At 44.7% G+C, this 23,972-nt stretch overlaps 1 protein-coding gene across 7 annotated transcripts in view; it reads right to left on the bottom strand.

The window, feature by feature from the left end:
• Window positions 1-23,972, bottom strand: part of HDAC8 (histone deacetylase 8) — a 645,099-nt gene that overhangs the window by 560,783 nt on the left and 60,344 nt on the right. For all 7 annotated transcript variants that reach the window (XM_068248048.1, XM_068248047.1, XM_068248043.1 and 4 more), the window contains exon 3: window positions 18,013-18,143. In XM_068248048.1, the coding sequence (XP_068104149.1) occupies window positions 18,013-18,143 (131 nt within the window). The remainder of the gene's footprint in view (window positions 1-18,012; window positions 18,144-23,972) is intronic.

Below are 23,972 nucleotides of genomic sequence, written 5' to 3'. Positions count from 1 at the left end.
AGGAGATCCCGTTCTTTGAACGGGATCTCCTGATCTCCGGTGGGCTGGGGGGATGCCGCTGAGCAGCGGCTATCATGTAGCGAGACCTTGTGAAAAGAAAAAAAATAGCTTTGCTGCCCCCTGGCGGATTTTGATAAAACGCCAGGAGGGTTAATGAACATATATACATACAAATAGAACACAGGACATTCCTTACAGGATGCGGTTTCCTGCTAAACTTCCTATCCAGCACAAAGGAAAATTTCATTTTTCTCCTCACAAACTGAGGCTGCAGCATCGATGGAACAACAAGGCTTCCCAATCCCTGTGTTATCTCCCAGAAAAAGAAAATAACTCTCTCTCTTTGATAAATCAGCCTGACTATTCTTAGTGCATTGATTTTTGCCCTTTTAGACATCTTGCTACTTCTGCATGTTCAATGCAAGCCAACCAGCTTACCAGCCCAGGCCTTCTCAGTTTGATTTGATACCAACCAAGTCACATAGAACACATTGGAGACCTGAACTATACATTTTTTGTACTTGAGCGTACTTTCTATGTACATGAACCAGTTAATAATTTTATTTTTACAGGTCCTCAAACTGTTTGCTTATACTGTACAGGAGAACAGAGGCGCCAAAAGGATAAAAGGAAGCTAAATGAGCTTAAAAACCAAATTCTTGGTAAATAGAGGAGGTAGTGGTGGACTTACCTCCTCCAAGTAAACACACAACGACTGTAGTAAAGACAGTCAATATATTTTATTTATGAACTCCAAACTACCTCCTAAATTTACCAAGAATTTGGTTTTTAAGCTCAGTTGCTTCCTTTTATCCTTTTGGCGCCTCTGTTCTCCTGCATAATATTGAGTCCACCCTGGGTGGAGGGTTGAACCCCCTTTTTTCTCATCTACAGAGAGTGACTTCTTATTCCTGAGTGGGGTCAGGAAAATCTCCCCACCTGCCTTTACAGTGGTTGCCTAATGGTAACCCTGGTTTGTGAGTATAAATATTTACTCTATTTAATAACCATTTACCAGTACATATTACACTATTGGGGCTCTTGGTGTTCCTTGTTTTTATCATGTTTGCTTATACTGTATATTATACGCTCCATAATAACAACTTGTGAACTACCAGGTTTATAGGGTCACATTTCATCTATTCGCTAGGTGCTGAATTGATTTCTTCTCCTGTGGGTGGGATAAATGTGACCTCTGGCTATTATATGTTCGGCACTGCCTGCAGCCTAAATCATAACCTAACAGTGATCTTATTCAGTTTCCCTCTCTTAGAATGCTTAAAGGAATACTATTGATTCACATATTTTTTTTCAATTGACACATGAATTGTTTGGGAAGTGCTGCTAAGTACTGGTGTATACATTTTAGTAGCAACCTCTTTGTTTACGGTTATCAAAATACTTCAAACTTAACTGACGCCAAAACTGACGGCAGACTGAGCCATGAGGAGAGGGGAAATTCCCCTCACACTTGATCAGTTAACTCTATGTGTGACAGAGAGAGAACAGCTGCAGCTTCTGTGTCCTGTGTTTCTGACTGAAGTGTCTGAAGAGAGCAGAGGAAATGTAACTAATTGTCACAGCTTTTCATACGGTTTTTGCTTTCAGAGTTTGATATGTTTGATATTTGCTTTCTGTAGTCTGATATGCAACTCTGGCTGTGCATTGAAGCAGACACTCCTTCTGCAATTGATTTGCCCCAATATAGCTAAATCCTACCCTCAATAAATTACAGCTTTTGCCTCTGATATTTAACATGAAAAGTAGGAAAATGTTTACACAGCTACTTAGACATTATTTGTACATTGTCATTTTAGAACACTCGGGTATTGATAGTATTCCTTTAACTAAAACTTTTCTGTTGCTTGACTGCCATCTACTGGAGGGAAATGGTAATGTTTCACCCAAATCTTGTGCAGATTTACTAACAATCTATTTGGCTGCAGGCACGGCCGCATAGTAAAATTTTCTTGTTTAATTTTTTCTAATCAACGTTGTTGTGACAGCGCTCCTCTTGGTATCTGAAAACGAAACAAAAAGCCGCACATAGTGCATTACTGTAGTCTCAAGTTGTAAATAACATACACGCCACCCAAAACGTGCAGAAGTGATAACAGTGTGCTCCACGCTCAGTGATAAACAATCACCCCTCCAACCTAGCAGCTCGCCAGATGGACACCACTTCAAAGTCCAGGTGGGTCTAGCGCAGGCAAGGGCAAACTTGGCACTCCAGCTGTTAAAGGGAACCTTAACTGAACGGGGGGGTAAAGAGTTTCACTTACCTGGGGCTATCACCAGCCCCCTGCAGCAGTCCTGTGCCCTCGGAGCCGCACTGGAATCCTCCGGTCCCCCGCTGTCACTTAGTTTCGTTTTTGACGACTCACCAGTCGGCCGGCCGACGTGCGTATTATTGAACGCATTCTCTACTGCAATTATCGCTGTTGCGGAACGCAACACGTACAAAAATACGCGTTACCGCATTCCGCATGCGTAGATATGTAGCAACGCGTATTTTTGTACGCAATGAGGTCTGCAACAGCGCTAATTGCAGTAGGGAATGCGTCCAATGATACACATGGGGGCTGGCCGACTGGTGAGTCGTCAAAAACGAAACTAAGTGACAGCGTGGGACCTGAGGATTCCAGAGCGGCTCCGAGGGCACAGGACTGCTGCAGGGGGCTGGTAATAGCCCCAGGTAATTGAAACTCTTTACCCCCCGTTCAGTTAAGGTTCCCTTTAAGAAACTACAAGTCCCACAATGCATTGCAGGAGTCTGACAGCCACAGTCATGACTCATAAAGGCAAATGCATTGTGGGACTTGTAGTTCCGTAACAGCTGGAGGGCCGAGTTTGCCCATGCCTGGTCTAGCGTATAGCCTTAGAGCGGCAAACTTCAAATCACAGCCTTCACAACTCCTTCTTCAAAAGCCAGGTATATCCAAATTTATTGCACAATATCACATGTAAAATAATATATAAAAGCAACATAGCGTAATACAGTCTTATACAATCACATGACCTGCGCGATCCAGCGCACTCACGTAAATAGATGAATAAAGGGCATCTCGGGCATCACAGCCCAACAGTATTGTTCACCCTCTAGCGGCACCGGCGTCCCGATCCTCCGCTATCCGTTTCTCTGTGTGCGCGCACCTCCCGCTGCCCAGTGACGTCAGCGCTCCTGGCTCCGCCTTACGCATTTTGTCCAATGGCTGATGTCACAAGGGCCCCGACGTCTCATAGTATGGGCTCCTCCCCGTGCGGGCGCCAAAATCAACGCTTCCTATTTCCATAACGTGCGCCGCTCTCCGCATATGTCATCGGTATCAGCCTGGAACACACCCACATGGACTTCCCCATGGTGACGCTCCATGCTTACACATGATCATGCTGGGTTCCTGCCTTAATGGTCTATATGGCGCCATCTACTGTTGAAATTGCTAACTGACCATTTTTTATTTCCCTAAAATAATAATACAATACAATACAATACAATAACATTTGTAAAGCGCTTTTCTCCCATAGGACTCAAAGCGCATAGTTGTGTCTCAGATTAATACAGGGTTGCAGGCTGGGTTGTGTTACAGAGGAGATAGTCAGATGTTCATGAATGCCAGACTGAAGAGGTAGGTTTTCAGTTTAGACTTAAATGCTTCCAGGGATGGAGCTGTCCTGATTGGGTGTGGCAGGGCGTTCCAAAGTGTAGGGGCAGCATGACAAAAGGCTCTGTCTCCAAAGGTTTTGAGGTGGATTCTTGGGGTGGCCAAGGTGTTACGTCCTTTTGATCTAAGATTGTGGGGGGTGTGATGCAGTTGCAACAAGTCCTTCAGGTATCCAGGGCCCAGATTGTGCAAGGATTTGAATGTCAGTAAGCCAATCTTAAACAGAATTCTCCATTTTATCGGTAGCCAGTGGAGTGAGCACAGGGTTGGTGTTATGTGGCAATGGCGGGGTTAGCTCGTTAACAGCCTTGCGGCGGCATTCTGTACTAATTGCAGGCGGCGTATGTCTTTCTTATGCAGGCCTGTGTAGAGGGCGTTGCAGTAGTCTAACCTTGATGTGACGAAGGCATGAACTAGGGTTGGAAGATCCTCTGAAGGAATTAGGCGTTTAATCCTTGCAATATTCCTTAGATGAAAGAAGGAATGTTTCACAACAGCTGAGACTTGATTCCTGAAGCTTAATTTCCCATCAATCAGTACTCCCAGGCTGCGCACAGTCTGAGTTGTTCAAGTCAGAGCTCCCTATCCTTAGCGGTGTTGGTTGAGACTGGGGCTGCTTTGCTGTTGAGCCCTGGCCCTCGATAACAAGAACCTCAGTTTTGTCAACATTAAGTTTTAGCCAATTATTATTCATCCACTCCTGAAGCTCAGCTAAGCATGCGTTTATTTGTGGAGTAGGGTCTGTGACGCCAGGTGTGAATGACAAATATAGCTGGGTGTCATCAGCATAGCAATGTTATGTCAGGCCATGTTTTTGTTTGATTTTGTATGACCTTGCCTCCTGACTCCCTCACATCCTCTCCTATGACCTCCCCACCATCATCCTTGGGGATTTCAATATTCCCATCGATGAAGCCCAGAGCTCCGCTGTGACCCGGCTACTCACCATTGCCAACTCACTTAGACTAGTACAACACGCCAACACCCCCACTCACACTGCAGGTCACACTCTCGACCTTATATTCACTAAATCCACCACTATTGCAGACCTTGACATCGCACCCTTTAAACCCTCAGACCATCACCTTCTCACCTTCAACCTCCTCACGGAAGGCACCTCCAAATTACCCACCCACCTACCTGGTCGATGGCAGCGAGGCCTACGCAAGCTCAACCCTAGTGTCCTTGCTGACCCCCTCCATGCCCTCTCCTCCCCTCTCCCCACCTTAACCGGTCCTAATCTTGCTGCAGCTCAGTTTCGCCAAACTCTCTCATCAGCCCTAGAGAAAGCTGCTCCACCAATATTTCGCCGCAACCGACCCCCTAACCCCCAGCCCTGGCGCACTACCCATACTCGCAACCTCCAGAGGAAAACACGCGCCACTGAATGGAAATGGAGAAAAACTAGACTTAACCAAGATTTCCTACAGTACAACACCAACCTGCTGCAGTTCCACACTGCCCTTGCTCAGGCGAAGCAGGAATACTTTACCAAGCTCATCGGAGCACAAGCTTCCAACCCCCGGCGATTTTTGCCACTTTCAACTCCCTGCTTAAACCCACACCCCCCCCCCCCCCCCCCCCACCCTCCGTTTCCTCCCTCTCTGCCACAGATTTAGCCACCCACTTCACCAACAAAATTGTCTCCATTCGCCAAGAAATATCCAATCTCCAATCTTCACCTCCCACCCCCTTCCAACCAGCTCCTCCTCCACCCTATCCTCCCCACATCCTTCACTCCTACTACCACCGAGGAAGTCAACCACCTACTGCAGACGTCCCATACCACTACTTCCCCCTTGACCCCATCCCTTCTGATTTACTCCAGCCTCACTTCACGGAATTGGCCCCAGTCCTCACTACCCTGTTCAACCTCTCCCTATCCACAGGTACCTTCCCCTCAGACTTCAAGCAGGCCACTGTACTACCCCTGCTCAAGAAACCCTCCCTCGACCCCTCGCTACCCTCCAACTACCGTCCTATCTCCCTCCTCCCCTTTGCCTCAAAAGTCCTTGAGCGTCTGGTTCACAAACGCCTGACCCATTACCTCAATGCCAACTCACTGCTAGACCCACTGCAATCTGGATTTCGGCCTGCCCACTCAACCGAAACTGCTCTCACCAAAGTGGTCAACGACCTTGCCTTAGCTAAAGCTGAAGGTAAATACTCCATTCTCCTCCTCCTTGACCTTTCAGCAGCTTTTGACACAGTAGATCATCCCCTACTCCTCCAGTCCCTCCAGTCCTTGGGCATTCATGATCTCGCTCTGTCCTGGCTTTCATCCTACCTCTCCAACCGCTCCTTCACGACCTCCTTCAATGAGTTCTCGTCCACCCCCAACCACCTCTCGGTGGGAGTCCCCCAAGGTTCGGTCCTTGGCCCCCTACTGTTCACCCTATACACATCCTCCATTGGCAAGGTTATCTTCTCAATGGGTTTTAACTATCATCTGTATGCAGATGACACCCAGATCTACCTCCACACCCCTGACATATCCACCACTACCATGTACAAGGTCTCCTCCTGCCTATCAGCCATCTCCTCCTGGATGTCCGCTAGGTTCCTGAAACTAAATCTAGACAAAACGGAATTTATGATATTCCCACCCCGGCCATCTACGAACCTCCCAGATGTGCAGGTCACTGTTAACCACACTACCATTCGCCCTACCTCTCAAGCCCGCTGTCTGGGTGTCACCCTGGACTCTGCACTCTCCACTTCCCACATCCAAAACCTCACAAAGTCCTGCAACTTCCACCTTCGTAACATCTGTAAGATTCGCCCTTTCCTGACTTCTGCCACCACCAAACTCCTCACCCATGCCCTCATAACTTCCCGCCTTGACTACTGCAATGCCCTGCTGTCTGGTCTCCCTATGACCCGAACAGCCCCACTGCAGTCCATCATGAATGCGGCAGCCAGAATTATCCACTGCTCCCATCGCTCCACCACGGCAGATCCCCTCCTAGAATCCCTCCACTGGCTTCCTATCCAGTCCAGAATCAGATTCAAGATACTGTGTCTGACCTACAAATCTGTCCACAAAACCTGTCCAACCTACATTTCCAATCTTACTCAGAGGTACACACCTAGCCGCTCACTCCACTCTTCCAATGAACTTCGCCTAACCGCCCCCCGCATCACCCAGTCCCATGCACGCCTCCAGGACTTCTCAAGAGCTGCTCCAACACTATAGAACTCCCTACCTCCACCCATTAGGGCAGCCCCTTCCTTCAACATCTTCAAGAAAGCCCTCAAAACTCACCTTTTCACTCTGGCCTACTACCCATCACAAGTGCTCTAAACCTACAGCTGAACTCTGGTCCCCTACCGTTCGTGTCCTTACCTCTCCCTCTAGATTGTAAGCCTTTGGGCAGGGTCCTCCTCCTTTTGTGTCCTTCCTGATCATGCTCCTCCATTACTGTGTACCCATGCTATGCATCTGAGTGAACCTAACTTGCCTAATCTCCATGCTCCCATCCAGTGACTGACTAAGCATTACCTGGTACTCATACTGTGCTGTGTGATCTGGTTTTCTTGTACTCCTGTATTGTCATATTGCTGTATGTCACCCCTAAATATTGTCTGTAACCTAAATTATTGTTCAGCACTGCGTAATATGTTGGCGCTTTATAAATACAATAAATATAAATAAATGATTTCTCCAAGTGGCAGCATGTATATAGTGAAAAGTAAAGGGGATAATATTGCGCCTTGAGGTACACCGTATTTTAGTGGTACAGGGTTGGAGAGGAAGGGCCCTAAGGCTACCCTTTGTGTTCTGCCAGCCAGGAAGGAGTTGAACCACCGGAGAACAATGCCATCTATGCCACAGTACTCTTGTAGCCTGTTGAGCAAGATTTCATGATCAACTGTGTCAAAAGCCGCTGAAAGGTTGAGCAAAATCAGGATGGAACATTGACCCTTGTCTCTTGCAATGAGCAGATAATTGCAAATAGGTGAGGGCTGTTTCACAGCTGTGATATTTCCTGAAGCCAGATTGAAGAGGGTCAAGGATGTTGTTTCTGGAGAGCCTGGCTTCAACTTGGAGGTAGACAGCCTTTTCAATAACTTTTCCCAGAAAGGGGAGGTTTGAGACAGGTCTGTAGCTGTTTAGAGCATCTGGGTCTAAGGATGGTTTCTTGAGTAGTGACCTGACGATTGCTTCTTTCAGAGTAGAGGGAAACCACCCTTCTTGTAAGGAACCATTGACTATTTTGTCTATTTCAGGGCATTTCAACATGAACTTAGTGGTGCCAGGGGCCAGATCGCAGGTAGTCTGGCGAAGGTTTGAGAGGATATCCAAGATGTCTTTTTCAGTGATTACCTTAAAATCAGACCATGGTGGTAGGCTATTTTTGCACCTGTTATATGGCTCTGCATGGGTTTCTGGGGCTGTGAATTGAATGGCAGATCGTATGGAGGAGACTTTGTCTGAGAAGAAGTGGGCAAATTTCTCGCACAGTTCCTGTGAAAGTCTGATGCTGGATTTCCTGCAAGATGGATTGCAGAGACTGTCAACCGTGCGGAAGAGTTGGGCAGGTCTGTTGGCTGCATTTGCAATTTCGTGAGACAAGAATAAGGACTTCTTTTTGTTAATCATCGTTTGATATTTTTTCAGGTGAGCAATTAGGGAAAGTTTGTCATCAAGGGACTTATGTTTGCGCCACCTTCGTTCCAGTCTGCGTCCCTGTTTCTTTAGTTCCTTTATAGAGTTGTCAAACCAGCGAGCGTGATGTAATGGTGTGGAACGTTTAATCTTTAAAGCGGTCTAACACCCAGCATTACAACTTTGCTGTAAAAGATTGCTTACAGCTTACAAACTATTATGCCAGATTTTTTTTTAAGCAGAAATTCACTGAATGGGTTAAACATGACATTTTAGTGTTGGATTTAACTAGGAATCCGCATCCGTTCTTATCTTTAGTTACAAATGTATCTTTATTTGGAATACAAATAGACCTTTGAAAAGCCTGCCAGGGAAGCCCTCTTTGTTCTCTCAGAGCAGTGTTTGTTTGTTACATTGGAGATAGATACATTTGTAACTAAACAAGCAAGCATGGAGGAGAATTTCTAGCTAAATGCAGCACTAAAATGTCATGTATAATCCATTCAGTGAATTTCTGCTTAAAAAAAAATCTGGCATAATAGTTTATAAGCTGTAAGCAATCTTTTAAAGCAAAGTTGAAATGCTGGGTGTTAGACCACTTTAAGGGAGCTATGGCGTCAAAAGCGGCTGAGACATCGTGGTTATATTTAAGGACCATGGATTCAAGGCCTAAGTTGTGATCTGTCAGTCCGCCTAGATTGAGGCTGTTCTGAAGGTGTTGGGGTGTCAAACCTTTCAAGGAACAATATTTTATTAGTTCTTTCACTTGGTGTTTTGTAGCCAGTGCTGTAAAGTGGACAGTATGGTGGTCTGACCAAACTACTGGATCAATTTCCACATTGGATATTAGGAGTTCTGAATGAAAAATGAGGTCAAAAATGTGTCCTTTTTTGTGGGTAGGGAGGTTGACGGCTCGAGAGAAGCCCAGTTCATTCATGGAGAGAAGTAGCTCAGTTCCTAATTGAGAAGAGTGTGTATCGACCCATGCGTTAAAGTCTCCCAGAATTATCCAACCTAGGGTGTTTCAGTGTTATGCAAGATACAAGTTCTGCTATTTCCTTGAGAAAAGCTGAGCCAGCATCAGGGGGTCATATACTATTCATAGACTTACTAAAGATGCGAATAAAAAAACTAATACAAATGCTACTAAAAATTCTTTGTGGCTCAAAAACAAAAGATTTAAAAAATTGAGAAATTAATACTAATCCAGCAATAGACAAGGGGGGGGGGGGGTATATTTAATAGTATTCTTAATCCCTGCATACTATTATGGTCATCAAGTTCCAGGGGATGGCTCCTCCATTTTCCTTTTGTGACTCCCCTCACCCACTGTCCTCCCCCTGTTATCACCATGATGTGCCCCTATCTCAGGGCTGCGTTGGGATATTGTTGGGCTGTGATTTAATGATTGATAATTAATACTAGTGAATGTTCCTGTGTTTCTTAATTGCCCATACACATATATACAAATTACCAGATACAGTCTTGCTCACTAGGCCCCTGTTTACATGATGGGGGCCAATGTACCACCACCCACAGGGGGAGAATTCTGTGTGCCCCTTCAACTGTTTAATTTGTGCCCCTTGGGCCTCAACACTCGAGTACAAAATACCATTTGTAACTGATTATTCATGTCAACATAGGCAGATGGAGGCAGTCATGAGGACACATTGGCATGTATTGAAGTAGGAAGGGATATTACAGAAAATAGTACCCGAAAAACCCCAATTCATTTATAGAAGGGTGCCAAATCTTAGACAGATATTGGCACCCAGCTTGGTGGAGGGACCGGGAAAAAGATCAACCCCATTTTGTAGCCAAAAAGGGTTTTTTTCCGTGTAGGGGCTGTCAGGCTTGTGAGGAAGCAAAAGGGATTAGGACAGAAGAGGTGGTGTCCTTTACAAATCAGGCTAGGTTCAAGATCCTGCAAAATATTACCTGTAATACTGTGGGGGTGGTCTATTTGTTGTGGTGTGACTGCGGGAAACAATACGTGGGCAGGACCACCAGAGCACTTAAGAAAAGGGTACAGGAAAACATTAGAAATATAAAGAAGGGGTTTGGTGGGCACAGCATTTCAGAACATTTTAGGGTACACCACAGATGTGACTCTAGGGGATTACATTTTTGTGGATTGGAAAAAGTCACATATGGGTGGAGAGGGTGTCATAGGGTCAGGCACATATCCAGAAAGGAAACCAGATGGATTTACAGTAGGGGGTGTCTTCAACCAGGAGGACACAACATAGATCTGGATCTGAATTGCTTTATTGGAGATAATTAAAGTATAAAACATTTGATTATGAGGCACTGGTGTAATATGGGGCTGCCTGATGATGTGTGGAAGGGTGATAGGTGGGTGGAATAGTGATCATTATTTAATTGAGAGTGTCTTTACTACTGATCAGCGAATGTGGAGTGGCAAATCAGGAATAATGCACAATTATACACTAATATATATTAAAGGCATAATTTATTAATGAATAGGAGTGTATGTGGCTAATATATTTGTGCCTCACATTGTATTTTGTTATGGTTTTAAATTTTGTTAAACGGTATGTTCTGCTCTGCTATGCTGGGACTCTATAATTGTACAGGGAAGGGGCGGAGTGAGGAATTCCTCATCAGCGTGATGTGCACTCGCGCTGCTTCACCAATCAGTGGCTGGCATGTGGCAACCAATAGATAGGCGGCGCGCACAGCATGGCAGGAGCATGACGCGTATAGAGTCATGTGGAAAAGTTCCTATGCGAATACATGGGCGCACTATACATCATGAGTGGATAGGCGGCGAGCACAGCATGATGGGAGCATGACGGGTACAGCGTCATGCGGAAAACTTCCTATGCGAAACCTATGGGCGCAACATACTTCATGAGTGGTGTATTGATTGGCGTCGGGGAAACCCAATGGGAGCGCAGTAACGCTGGGGAACGGAGGGAGGTAGTGGCCAACAGCTGCCACACGTGAATATAAGTATCCTGGTAAGTGTTCATCCTCCGTGCCCCTGATGAGTTGCCAGTGAGTAACGAAATCGATTGGGCGGAAGTGGACGTACCAGGACAAGCAGAGCGCCCCCCTGAGCAGCGAAAACCAAGTGTAGGATGGACAGCAGCCGGTAGTGGGAGTCATCATTCACATCATGCCCAGCCTGGCAACGGGGGAGAGCCCGTGAGAAAAACTCTATGTGCAGATTAACAGCTTGGACATGTGAGTGTAATTTTTAAATAAAAGTGATTTTAAAGCGACAGTATCACGCTATGTGAAGCTTTTGTGAAGGTCTTGCAAGGAAAGAAACCTATATTGGGCAGTACTGACACCAGGATCCTGAGGCACCTAGGCTTCCTGGAATTGTGCATGGTTGGCCAGTCTAACAGTGGCCAATACGTCCAGTGAGTCTGTTTACTATTGGGTGTCTATGGTGGAGGTGCTGCCGATGTTGATGCAAGACACAGCAAATAGGACTGTCTTTTAAGAAGTAAAAGTGTTGAAGGATGTGCGCTGAACATACTATATACTGACTTTAAAAGGTTTACCTAAATCTGGTGGTAGCGAACTCTGTGGGACTTTTTATGATCTGCTTTAGCGCTTTGAAATTTGTATGATATTAGATGGAAGAATTTGAAGAAGTCTATTTGCAATAAGCTTTGCATACAATTTGGTGTCACAATTTAACTACTTGCCACACGCCCACTGTACATTGGCGGCGGCAAAGTGGCAGCCCCAGGACCACGTAATGCAGATTGGCGTCGGGTCCTGGGACACTGTTGCCGGGGATCGCGCGCTGGAATGCGTGTGCATCCGCCGGCAATAGGCTCCGCCCACCCGCAACGACAACCCGCCGGCCGATTGGAAGTGCCAGCGCTCTGTTAACCCCATGATCGCCGTATACAAAGTGTATAATACACTTTGAAATGTATACAAAGTGTATTATACAGGCTGCCTCCTGCCCTGGTGGTACCAGTTTCTGAGGGACCACCAGGGCAGGCTGCAGCCACCCTAGTCTGCACCAAACACACTGATCCTGCCCCCCCTTCCCTCTGATCGCCCACAGCACCCCTCAGATCACCCCCCCTGCCCACCCCCCAGACCACTGTTTGCACCCAATCACCCCCCTAATCACCCATCAATCACTCTCTGGCATTTTAGGGGCCCTAAACCGTGAGGAGTAGTCTAGAAACCAAATGCCTCAAAATAACCTGTGTAATCCTAAAGGTACTCATAGGATGTTGGGCCCCTTAGCGCAGTTGGGGTGCAAAAAAGTGCCACACGTGGTATCGCCATACTCAGGAGAAGTAGTATAATGTGTTTTGCGGTGTATTTTTTACACATACCCATGCTGGGTGGGAGAAATCTCTGTAAATGACAATGTTTTGATTTTTTTTTTTTTACACACAATTGTTCATTTACAGAGAGATTTCTCACTGCTGCTCCAGTCCCCCCTGGGAGCTTGCCAACCTTGGAGGTCGGTGGACCGCATTGCGTACATTTTTACGCATTCCCACTAGTGCAGGAGCATTAACACATTCATTTTTACGCGTTACTGGTTCAATAAAATTTTTACGCATTGAACCAGTAATGCGTAAAAATGTATGTGTTGATGTTCCTGCACTAGCGTGAATGCGTAAAAATGTACGCAATGCGGCCCGCCGACCTCCGCGGTCAGCAAGCTGCCAGCGGGGGACTGGAGCAGCAGTGAGTGACTACGAGGGCACAGGATAGCTGCATGGGGCTGATAGACGCCCCAGGTAAGTGAAACTCATTTTTTTATTTTGCTTGGACCTTCCCTTTAAGGGGTTTTATGACTGCAGTCCTTAAGTGGTTAACAAAGAGATAGGTCTGAAGCCGGAAGGACAACTTACATTTTCCCCACTTAAGGCAGAATAATTATATTGGCTTGTAGGCATTCATTCGGAATTGTACCTTGCAGCATGAATTGATTAAATATTGCTAACATTTTTGGGCCCAGTATGGATGAAAAATGGGAATAAGCATTGGCAAGACCATCTGGTCCTGGAGCTTTACTAAGTTTAAGAGATTTGATGATGCTACTGAACTCAACTTGAGAGAATGGGGTACTAAGTCTATGAGTGGTGAACTCTGAAAACCTTTGGCAAGTGGATCGATTCCAAAAAATAATTGATACGATGGGAGGTAGGTTGTGGCGTATTAGGATCTTTATTAAGGTTATAAAGTGAATATAATAGTCGCTAAAAGCGTTAGCATTACACTGTGGGTTAATCAGTTTTGTTTTTGAATGAGGATGTATAATATAAAGGTATATGGGCTTTGGATTGTTTATGTTTGATAAGATTAGAGAACTATTTACCAGATGTATTACCTATAGCATAATTATTATTATTATTATTATTAATTAGATTTATATAGCGCCAACATATTACGCAGCGCTGTACAATAAATAAGGTTACAGACAATGATAACGGGTGACAGAACAATACAGGTAATAGACAATAGATACAACAATACAGGTAATAGCAAAAAGATACACAACACAATGCAGACAGTAGTACAATGCCAGATCATAAACTGGAGTGGTAGTGGTAACAAGTTCCAAATTCTGGGTAAAGTGCACACAGTCATGTATGATACACAAGGGGAGAGGGTCCTGCCAAAGGCTTACAATCTAGAGGGAGGGGTTAGTGACACAAAAGGAGGGGGTGCAGCAAGAAGTTATTGGCAGAAAGGATTAGGGCAGTGTTGATTTGATGTAGGCCTCCTTGAAGAAGTGAGTTTTGAGTGCTTTTTTGAAGGTGTTGAAGGTGGGAGCTAGCCTGATGGGCAGTGGGAGAGAGTTCCACAGGATGGGGGCAGCTCTAGTGAAGTCTTGCAGTCGTGCATGGGAGTGCGAGATGCGTGGGGTGGTTAAGAGGAGGTTGTTGGAGGAGCGAAGTGGGCGGCCAGGTGTATATCTGCTGACCAGGTCAGAGATGTAGCTTGGGCAGGACTTGTGTAAGGATTTGTAGGCCAAACATAGGACCTTGAAGCTAATTCTGAAGTGAATTGGAAGCCAATGAAGGGATTTGCGTAGGGGAGTCGTGGAGACAGAGCGGTGGGAGGAGTAGAAGAGTCTGGCTGCTGCGTTCATGATAGATTGTAGGGGGGCTATGCGGTTTTGAGGGAGGCCGGACAGGAGTGAGTTGCAGTAGTCCAGGCGGGAGATGATGAGGGCATGGACAAGGAGTTTGGCAGTGTCTGGGGTCAGGAAAGGCCGGATCTTGGAGATGTTGCGTAGGTGGAAATAGCAAGCCCTAGCTACGGTTTGGATGTGGGAGGTGAAGGAGAGGGCAGAGTCCAGGGTGACACCCAGGCAGCGGGCTTGTGTGGTTGGGTGAATGATTGTGCCATTGACAGTGACGTAGAGGTCAGTGGGGGGTGAGGCAGCACGGGGTGGGAAGATTAGGAGTTCAGTCTTATCCAGGTTTAATTTTAGGAACCTGGCAGACATCCAGGATGAAATAGCCGAGAGGCCAGAGGATACCTTCTCCATGGTGGTGGTGGAGAGGTCAGTGGTATGGAGGTAAATCTGGGTGTCATCTGCATATAGGTGATAGTTGAAACCCGGAGAGGAGAGGAGTTTTCCGATGGAGGTGGTGTAAATGGAGAACAGCAGGGGACCAAGAACAGAGCCTTGGGGGACCCCAACTGAAAGTGGGATGGAGGTTGAGGAGGAACCATTGAAGGAGGTCTTGAAGGAGCGATTTGAGAGGTAGGAGAACCATGCTAGGGCAAGGTCTTGGATACCCACAGATTGCAGGGACTGGAGTAGCAGGGCGTGATCGACAGTGTCGAATGCTGATGAGAGGTCTAGGAGGAGAAGGATAGTGTATTTTTCTTCGGCCTTGGCAAGCGTGAGGTCATTGACGACCTTGGTGAGGGCAGTCTCGGTGGAGTGGCCTGGCCGAAATCCTGATTGTAGGGGGTCAAACAGGGAGTTGGAGTCAAGGTAATGGGTCATGCGTTGGTGGACTAGACGCTCCAGGAGTTTAGATGCAAAGGGGAGTAGGGAGATAGGGGAGTAGGGAGATAGGGCGGTATCTGGATGGAAGTGAGGGGGTCTAGTGAGGGCTTTTTAAGTAGGGGAAGTACAGTGGCCTGTTTGAAGTCAGAGGGGAAGGTGGCCGTGGAGAGGTTAAACAGAGAGGTGAGGACAGGAGCCAGAACAGGGAAGTGAGGACGGAGGCAGTTGGATGGCACAGGGTCTAGGGGGCTGGAGGTGGCAGGAGAAGTGGCTAGGAGATGGCTAACTTCATCCTCTGTTATAGGAGTAAAGGCAGTGAGTGGCGGGTGGGGTGGGGGAGAGGTATAGGTGGGAGAGGAAGATATGGTGGAGTGGAGGCATGAGATTTCCCATCGGATGCTGACTATTTTGTCAGTAAAGTGGGTGGACAGATCAGTGGCTGAGAGGGCGGAGGTGGGGGGAGGAGTGGTGAGGTTAAGGAGGGAGTTGAAGGTGGCGAAGAGGTGCCGAGGGTTGGAGGCTTGGGATCCGATCAGGGCAGCAAAGTATTTTTGTTTAGCATCAGTTAATGCTGAATAGAACAGCTGCAGGTTGGCCTTGTACGCCAAGAAGTCGGAGTTGCGGCGGGATTTCCTCCATTTGCGTTCATAGGCGCGTGTCTGTTTTTGGAGGTTGCGAGTGTGTGCATTGTGCCAGGGCTGGGGGTTGATGGGACGGCTGGGGCGGAATGTGGGGGGTGCAGCAATGTCTAGGGCTGCTGAAAGGGCCTGGTTGTATTTGGCCACAGCTTAGTTTGGGCAGGTAAAGTTTGGGAGGGTGGATAATTATTCATTTTTGCTTTTTGCATAACAAATTCTGGTTTATGTATTAAAAGATTTCTGAGATCCTGTCTTGGTTTAAATAATTATTTTGCTGTATCATGAGAGAGAGAGAGAGTTTGTTTGTGAGCCATTTAAAGGATTTTAATTTTTTCTAATATGTCATTGAGCTGCTGAGCCGGAGTTTGTTTTTTTTTTGTTTTTTTGTTTCCCGTCAATTGTAAGCCCTTATATTCTAAAATAACAGTAATATACCCCCTCATGACATACATATTTAAAAAAAAGTCCTTTAGGTAACTATTTATGGATTTTTTTTTCCTTTAACATTTGTTTGCTTGTTAACTTGGGGTGGGAGTGGGCTTTGAAAGGAATTATAATATTTTTTTAATTAAAAATTTGTGGTGTGTGTAATTTAACTTTTTCGTCACTAGATAGCGATAGAAACACTCCCTGGATTACAATAAATAAATATTAAATAAATAACCAAGAAGTGTTTCATTTTTTATCTTTCACATTCTTTATTATAAATGGACATGGCCCCTGATCGGAGTCATGCCCATTCATTACAGGCACTGCGATTGGTTTGGGGAAGCCTTGCTTCCCTTCCTCAAACGCGGACATGGAAATACCGCCTCATCCAAGCAGCGGCCATGCGCATACACCTGGCACTTAAACAGTATGCGGATACGCGTCCCGTTCGACTTGAGTGGCGCCTATCTGAACAAGTAAACTCGTCCAGATAAGCTGAAGTGGTTAAAAAAGTTAAGTCCCTAAGGTAACTATTTATGTACTTTTCTTCAAACTGTCTTTTTTATTTTTACATGTGTTCATGTTTTGCAGCCACAGTAGAGCTGGGGTTGGGGGGGGGGGGGGGGGTTAATAGGGTTTTAATAAATATTAAATGCATTTATTCTTATTACTTTAACTGCAATATTCCTTTTTGACCACTAGATGGCACTGTACACTATCCTGGAAGTAACCAGAAAGTATACAATTTTTTTCCTTACACATTCTTACACTCAGAGTTTTCTGAATCAACATGCCTCATGATTCGAGGCATGTTGATTAGTTCACAGGGGTCAGTTGCCTTGGGAGAACACTTGTTCCCCTTCCGCAGTCGATCCCCTATAATAGCCACCGGGACCGAGCGCGCACCCGCTGCATTACCGCTGGTCGACTATATTCATTCAGATTGCCGTTAAGGGGCTCCTGCTGGACAAATTTATTTGTCCACTTAGGCAGAGGTGGTTAAATCAAAATTAAATAAACACCTGTGTAGTCTGGCATTTACGATGACATAACTTTTCCCCTGCAACACATCACCATATACTGATCTGAGACAAGCTTATGCTTTTGAAAAATGCTTTAGAAATATTTGGTGGTTGCTGTAACATGCACAAATGAAGACGTTCCACACTTAATTTTAACCCCTACTCAGCAGTTTGTTTTTTAACCTGAACCAAGTAAAACGATTTAAAATAAACACATGATGTACCTGCAAATGAATATTACATACTTACCTTACAATCAGATCCTCTCAGAAGCTCACTATTCTAACAACAATTCCTTCCTGTTCTGACATGATCTTGTCAGACTTATTTCTAAGGAAGCTGAAAGCCGTAGAACCCTTTTTCACTAAATCAGTTGTTGTCAGTTATAAATGAGAGGACAACTGATGTGCAAGGTAATGTTTCCCTGTGGCTCAAGCGAGATTACTGTCCCCGGAAGTTATTGCAGGGTCATTGCCAAGGTGAAGAGAGAATTCCATTGATCACAGTGGACAAAAAGGACGCAAGAGAGGAGAAAGAGATTGATAAGCAGACTAAGCGGGAGGCAAGTATGTGTATGTTTATTTTGACTTTTTGTTTAGTTCAGTTCTGCTTTAAGTAGAGGTTAATAATCCAACATTGCTTACAGTGTATAGCTGTGTCCTGTACAACTTACCAAGACCATATTCAAGAGTTTCTGGATCATCATTATCTCCTTCTGTGCTCACTTTGTAAAGGTGCTGTAGATAAGCATCAGTGTGGAATGTTGCCATCTCCTCCATAGTAGCCATTCTAGGTTTTACAACTCTGTAAAACGTAGAAGTATATTTATGAAGCTCATTCATGATACTGTATGTCAAGCCCTATGACAATACCATTAAAGGAAACCAAAATGGGATTAAAACAGAGGCTACTATATCACAAACATTTTTAAAATGCAATTTTTCTGTCCATCTCGTATTACACTGGTCGGCATTACATAGTTACATAGTTATTTTGGTTGAAAAAAGACATACGTCCATCGAGTTCAACCAGTACAAAGTACAACTCCAGCCTGCTCCCTCACATAACCCTGTTGAGCCAGAGGAAAGCGAAAAAACCCTTACAAGGCATGGTCCAATCAGCCCCAAAAGGGAAAAATTCCTTCCCGACTCCAGATGGCAATCAGATAAAATACCTGGATCAACATCATTACGCATTACCTAGTAATTGTAGCCATGGATGTCTTTCAACGCAAGGAAAGCATCTAAGCCCCTTTTAAATGCAGGTATAGAGTTTGCCATATCGACTTCCTGTGGCAATGCATTCCACATCTTAATCACTCTTACTGTAAAGAACCCTTTCCTAAATAAATGGCTAAAACGTTTTTCCTCCATGCGCAGATCATGTCCTCTAGTCTTTTGAGAAGGCCTAGGGACAAAAAGCTCATCCGCCAAGCTATTATATTGCCCTCTGATGTATTTATACATGTTAATTAGATCTCCTCTAAGGCGTCTTTTCTCTAGACTAAATAAACCCAGTTTATCTAACCTTTCTTGGTAAGCGAGACTTTCCATCCCACGTATTAATTTTGTTGCTCGTCTCTGCACCTGCTCTAAAACTGCAGTATCTTTTTTGTAATGTGGTGCCCAGAACTGAATTCCATATTCCAGATGTGGCCTTACTAGAGAGTTAAAAAGGGGCAATATTATGCTAGCATCTCGAGTTTTTATTTCCCTTTTAATGCACCGCAAAATGTTGTTAGCTTTAGCTGCAGCGGCTTGGCATTGAGTACGATTATTTAACTTGTTGTCGATGAGTACTCCTAAGTCCTTCTCCATGTTTGATGTCCCCAACTGTATCCCATTTATTTTGTATGGTGCTAGACCATTGGTACGACCAAAATGCATGACTTTACATTTTTCAACATTGAATTTCATCTGCCATTTATGTGCCCATATAGCCATCCCATCCAGATCCTGTTGCAATATGACACTATCTTCCTGGGAGTTGATGATTCTGCACAATTTTGTATCATCTGCAAAAACAGCAACATTGCTCACTACTGCATCTACTAGGTCATTAATAAATAAATTGAAGAGCACTGGACCCAGTACAGACCCCTGTGGGACCTCACTGCTAACAGTCTCCCATTTTGAGTACGATCCATTGACCACAACTCTGTGTTTTCTGTCCATTAGCCAGTTCCCTATCCATGCACACAGACTCTTCCCCAGTCCTTGCATCCTCAACTTTTGCACCAGACTTTTGTGGGGAACAGTGTCGAAGGCCTTTGCAAAATTCAAGTATATCACACATTCTCATTAGCGTTCACTACCTCATAAAAGCTGAGCATGTTAGTCAAACAGGACATGTCTTTAGTAAACCCATGCTGATGCTGAGAAATAAGATTATTTTCTACTATGAAGTCATGTATAGTATCTCTTAGTAACCACTCAAATAGTGTGCATACAACTGATGTTAAGCTTACAGGTCTATAATTTTCTGGATCAGATTTTTTGCCCTTCTTAAATAATGGGAAAACGTGGGCTGTACGCCAATCCACTGGGACTCTGCCAGTTGAAAGAGAGTCACAAAAGATAAGATAAAGGGGTTTATCTATAACTGAACTTAATTCCCTTAGGACCCGAGGATGCATGCCATCCGGGCCAGGTGCCTTGTCTATTTTTAATTTATTTAGTCTTGCCTTCACTTCTTCCTGCGTTAAGTATTTAATATTACAGTTAGAAGATTGAGACTCTTCTGCCTCTAATTTGCAACAGTGCTGTTTCCTTTGTGAAGACAGAAGCAAAGAAAGCATTTAATAACTCTGCCTTACCTTGGTCATCAACCATTAAAGAGAACCCGAGGTGGGTTTGAAGAATATGATCTGCATACAGAGGCTGGATCTGCCTATACAGCCCAGCCTCTGTTGCTATCCCAAACCCCACTAAGGTCCCCCTGCACTCTGCAATCCCTCATAAATCACAGCCACGCTGCTGACAAACAGCTTGTCAGAGCTGGCTGTGTTTATCTCTATAGTGTCAGTCTGCTTCTCTCCCCGCCTCCTGCAGAACTCTGGTCCCCGCCTGCATCCCTTCCCTCCCTGCTGATTGGAGGGAAGGGATGGGGGCAGGGGCCGGAGCTATGCAGGAGGCGGGGAAGCAGCTGAGACTGACACTACCGATGTAAACACAGCCTCACAGCACGGCTGTGATTTATGAGGGATTGCAGAGTGCAGGGGGACCTTAGTGGGGTTTGGGATAGCAACAGAGGCTGGGCTGTATAGGCAGATCCAGCCTCTGTATGCAGATAACATTCTTTAAACACACCTCGGGTTCTCTTTAAGTTCCCACCCTTATCCTTTAGGAGTCCTATACAGTCAACCTTTCTTTTTTTTTTTTTTTTTTTTTTTTTTTTTTTTTTAGAGTTGATGTACTTGTAAAACTTTTTTGGGTTAGATTTGATATCCCTAGCGATTTGATTTTCAGCGTCAATCTTTGCCAGCCTAATTTCTTTTTTACAATTTTTATAGCACTCCTTATAATTGCTTAGTGCAGCCTCAGTCCCCTCCTGTTTTAGGACCTTATAGGCATTCATTTACCTCTTCATTTTATCCTTAACCTTTCTATTCATCCATAGAGGCCTTTTTTTTATTCCTAGACATTTTGTTTCCATATGGGATATACATACTACAATATTGATTGAGAATAAGTTTAAAAGCTTGCCATTTCCCTTCAGTGTCCTCTCCTTGTAGTACATTATCCCAGTTCACCAAACTTAGTGCCTGCCTAATTTGGTTGAACTTTGCTGTTCTAAAATTCATAGTTTTAGTGGTCCCGCTGCCCCGTGGCCTATCAGTCACCAGATCAAACGTTATGTTGTGATCACTATTTCACAAATGTTCTTTAACCTGCACATTTGATACATTATCTGGTCTATTAGAAATGATCAGATCCAGTAACGCATTCCCCCTAGTTGGTTTCGTTACCATTTGAGTCAAGTAATTGTCCTGTAGTGCTGCCAGAAATCTGCTGCTTTTACCAGAATGGGTAGCCTCAATACCCCAGTCAATGTCTGGAAAGTTGAAGTCGCCCATAACTATGACCTCATTTTTACTTGCAGCTTTTTCAATCTGCTGTAGTAATCGCAGTTCTGCAGCTTCATTAATATGAGGTGGTCTGTAGCATACCCCAATAAGCAATTGGCAACTTTTATTTCCACCATGAATATTTACCCAAACGGACTCCACATCTTCGCAATCTTCGTCCATCTCATCGTTGAGGACAGCTGTAAAAGAATTCTTAACAAAGAGACAAACCCCTCCACCTTTTTTCCCTGTTCTATCCCTCCTAAACACATTGTATCCTTTTAAATTAGCTATCCAGTCATGGCTTTTATCCATCCATGGCTTTCATCCATCCATGTCTCGGTTATTCCCACAATGTCATAGCCTTTGTCATTCAGAATGAACTCTAGTTCTCATTTTCAATAAGGGCCGGTCCACACTAGGCACGGTTGCAAAAAAGTAGTCCACGGCCCGTGCTCCATGGTTGACAAACCGTAACGCAAACGTATCAGTTTTGCAAAAAAAAGTGCATCCGTCTTGTATCCGTTTGCGTTCTTTTCCACCCCAAACAACGTACAGAAAATGTGTATTGTGATGGCTGAGGATATTGGCCAACAGGAAAGGAGGTTTTTTTTTAGCAAATAAACAATTTGCCAATTTGTATCACCAGTGTAATAATAGCTTCTTTACTGATCACAAACTTAAAAGCTGCTGTTTCGAGCGCCCATGCTCTTTGTCAATTTGAAAAAACTGCAATCCATCTCACACACTTATAAAGCAAATGTGAACCAATCATAGGGTGTCACGTCATAGGAGGACCTGATGGGGAACTGAACAGGACTAGTTAAGTCCCGCCTCCCCAGATTTCATACTCGCCAAGTTAACATCATACCTTAAAATTAATAAGCAGCGTTCTGCACGCAGATGTAACCTCACGCAGCGCTATATGTGTTAGAGATCGCCATACACAGCTCCACTTACTTACTCAAACAAGCATTCAATATTCACGTTATCCGTTCGGTAGGCACTGAGCCGCCGACCAATCAGCGGCCAGTGTCTAAAGAGGCGACCAGTCAGGGAGCGCTGACATAATGAGGTGGTGCTAGAACTCAGAGTGATACAGCGACCAATAGCGGCGCTGCTGATGAAAACATCGACCTATAAGAAATAATTCCAGCGTCTGCACGCACTAAAGCGCCGACCAATCAGCAGTCAGCCTCATGAAAAGAACAAGCATCTAAAGACTGACATGAGGAATAAAATTAAGATATAGCGACCAATGCCGGCACTGCCAGCAAAAAGGGCGACCAATAAGGAGGAACAAGGGCGTAGTGACACCAGAGAAAGACAAAATAGCCCGCTGTCACTTCCTAAGCCAGCAATTGCTATCTACAAAATGGGCCAGGGAAAATATTTAAAGTGCATATGAAGATCAGCACATATATAGCCCGAACAAGGCAAGAGGCGGCCACTTAAAACATATGCTCACTCAAGTACTTCCCTGATCACTAATATAAGTCTAGTGTGAACCTATACTAAAAGGCTATTGCTAACAAAAAAGGTGGGGGGGGAACACTATACTAAAACACCCTCCACATATGTGCTATGTATGGCAGACCCAAACACAGAAAAAACGATTGATGAAACGTTATAGGACATATAAATCAAGTACAGGTGCCAAAATGATACAGAAGATGTTAACACTGTGCACTCAATCCCATTATAAAAACCATAAAAACCAACCAACCCACCACAAGCACCCCTCAAATGCAAAACGATAGATAATAATCTAAATTAAGTCCCCCACTCCCCAACACACCCAATTTTCATATCCAATAGGCTTCTCGCCTTGACAATTATTTTTCTCGATCACAGCCTGCACCCCAACCAATTGGAACTCAATCAATTACCTGGACTTTTAGTTTTGAAACCCCATGGCCTGCTTCAGCTAGGCCAGGCGACAGGGACACTTCAACAGGTAAATGACAAATGACGAATTGCAATCAAAATGTTCTTTAATATGAAATTGTGTAGCTTTCGAAGGATGTCTAAACACATCCCCTTTTGTAATAAAACTGCCCAGATGGCAGCTAAGACAGGGGTATGTACCATTTTTGCGAACCAATTTATCCCGCATAGCTAGGGCTCTTTTAAATTATAATAGTGGTGGTAACGGAACTCAGGAACTCTGGGAAAAGCTTCCCTCAAAAGATGCCAATGCCTGCGGATCACTCTGCCTACCTGTATACTACACGTATTAAAAGGTAGACACAAAAGACATGCGCAGGGAGTTATCTTTAGATCTCTTAGTTCTTTGTGTCTCACCATGTGTATAGGTTGGATTACCTCTGAGTTTACATTTCATTTTCACAAGCTGCTGTTGTTGGCCTGATTCATCAGAAACAATACTGACTACCTTTTTAAATTTGCTTAGTATGGATACAGAGGCACCAAAAGGATAAAAGATTCTACAAAGTTTAAAACATGAGGAGGCAGTGGTGGACTTACCTCCTCCAAGCAGACACAATAACAACGGAGCAATAGCATATGTGATCAGTAGAAGTGCTAGACACCTCTTCTACTGACCA

Source organism: Hyperolius riggenbachi, chromosome 8 (genome assembly GCF_040937935.1).
Source record: "Hyperolius riggenbachi isolate aHypRig1 chromosome 8, aHypRig1.pri, whole genome shotgun sequence".
Classification (NCBI taxonomy): Eukaryota; Metazoa; Chordata; class Amphibia; order Anura; family Hyperoliidae; genus Hyperolius; species Hyperolius riggenbachi.
Note: the sequence above shows the minus strand (reverse complement) of the source record. Positions and strands in the feature narration are given on the sequence as shown.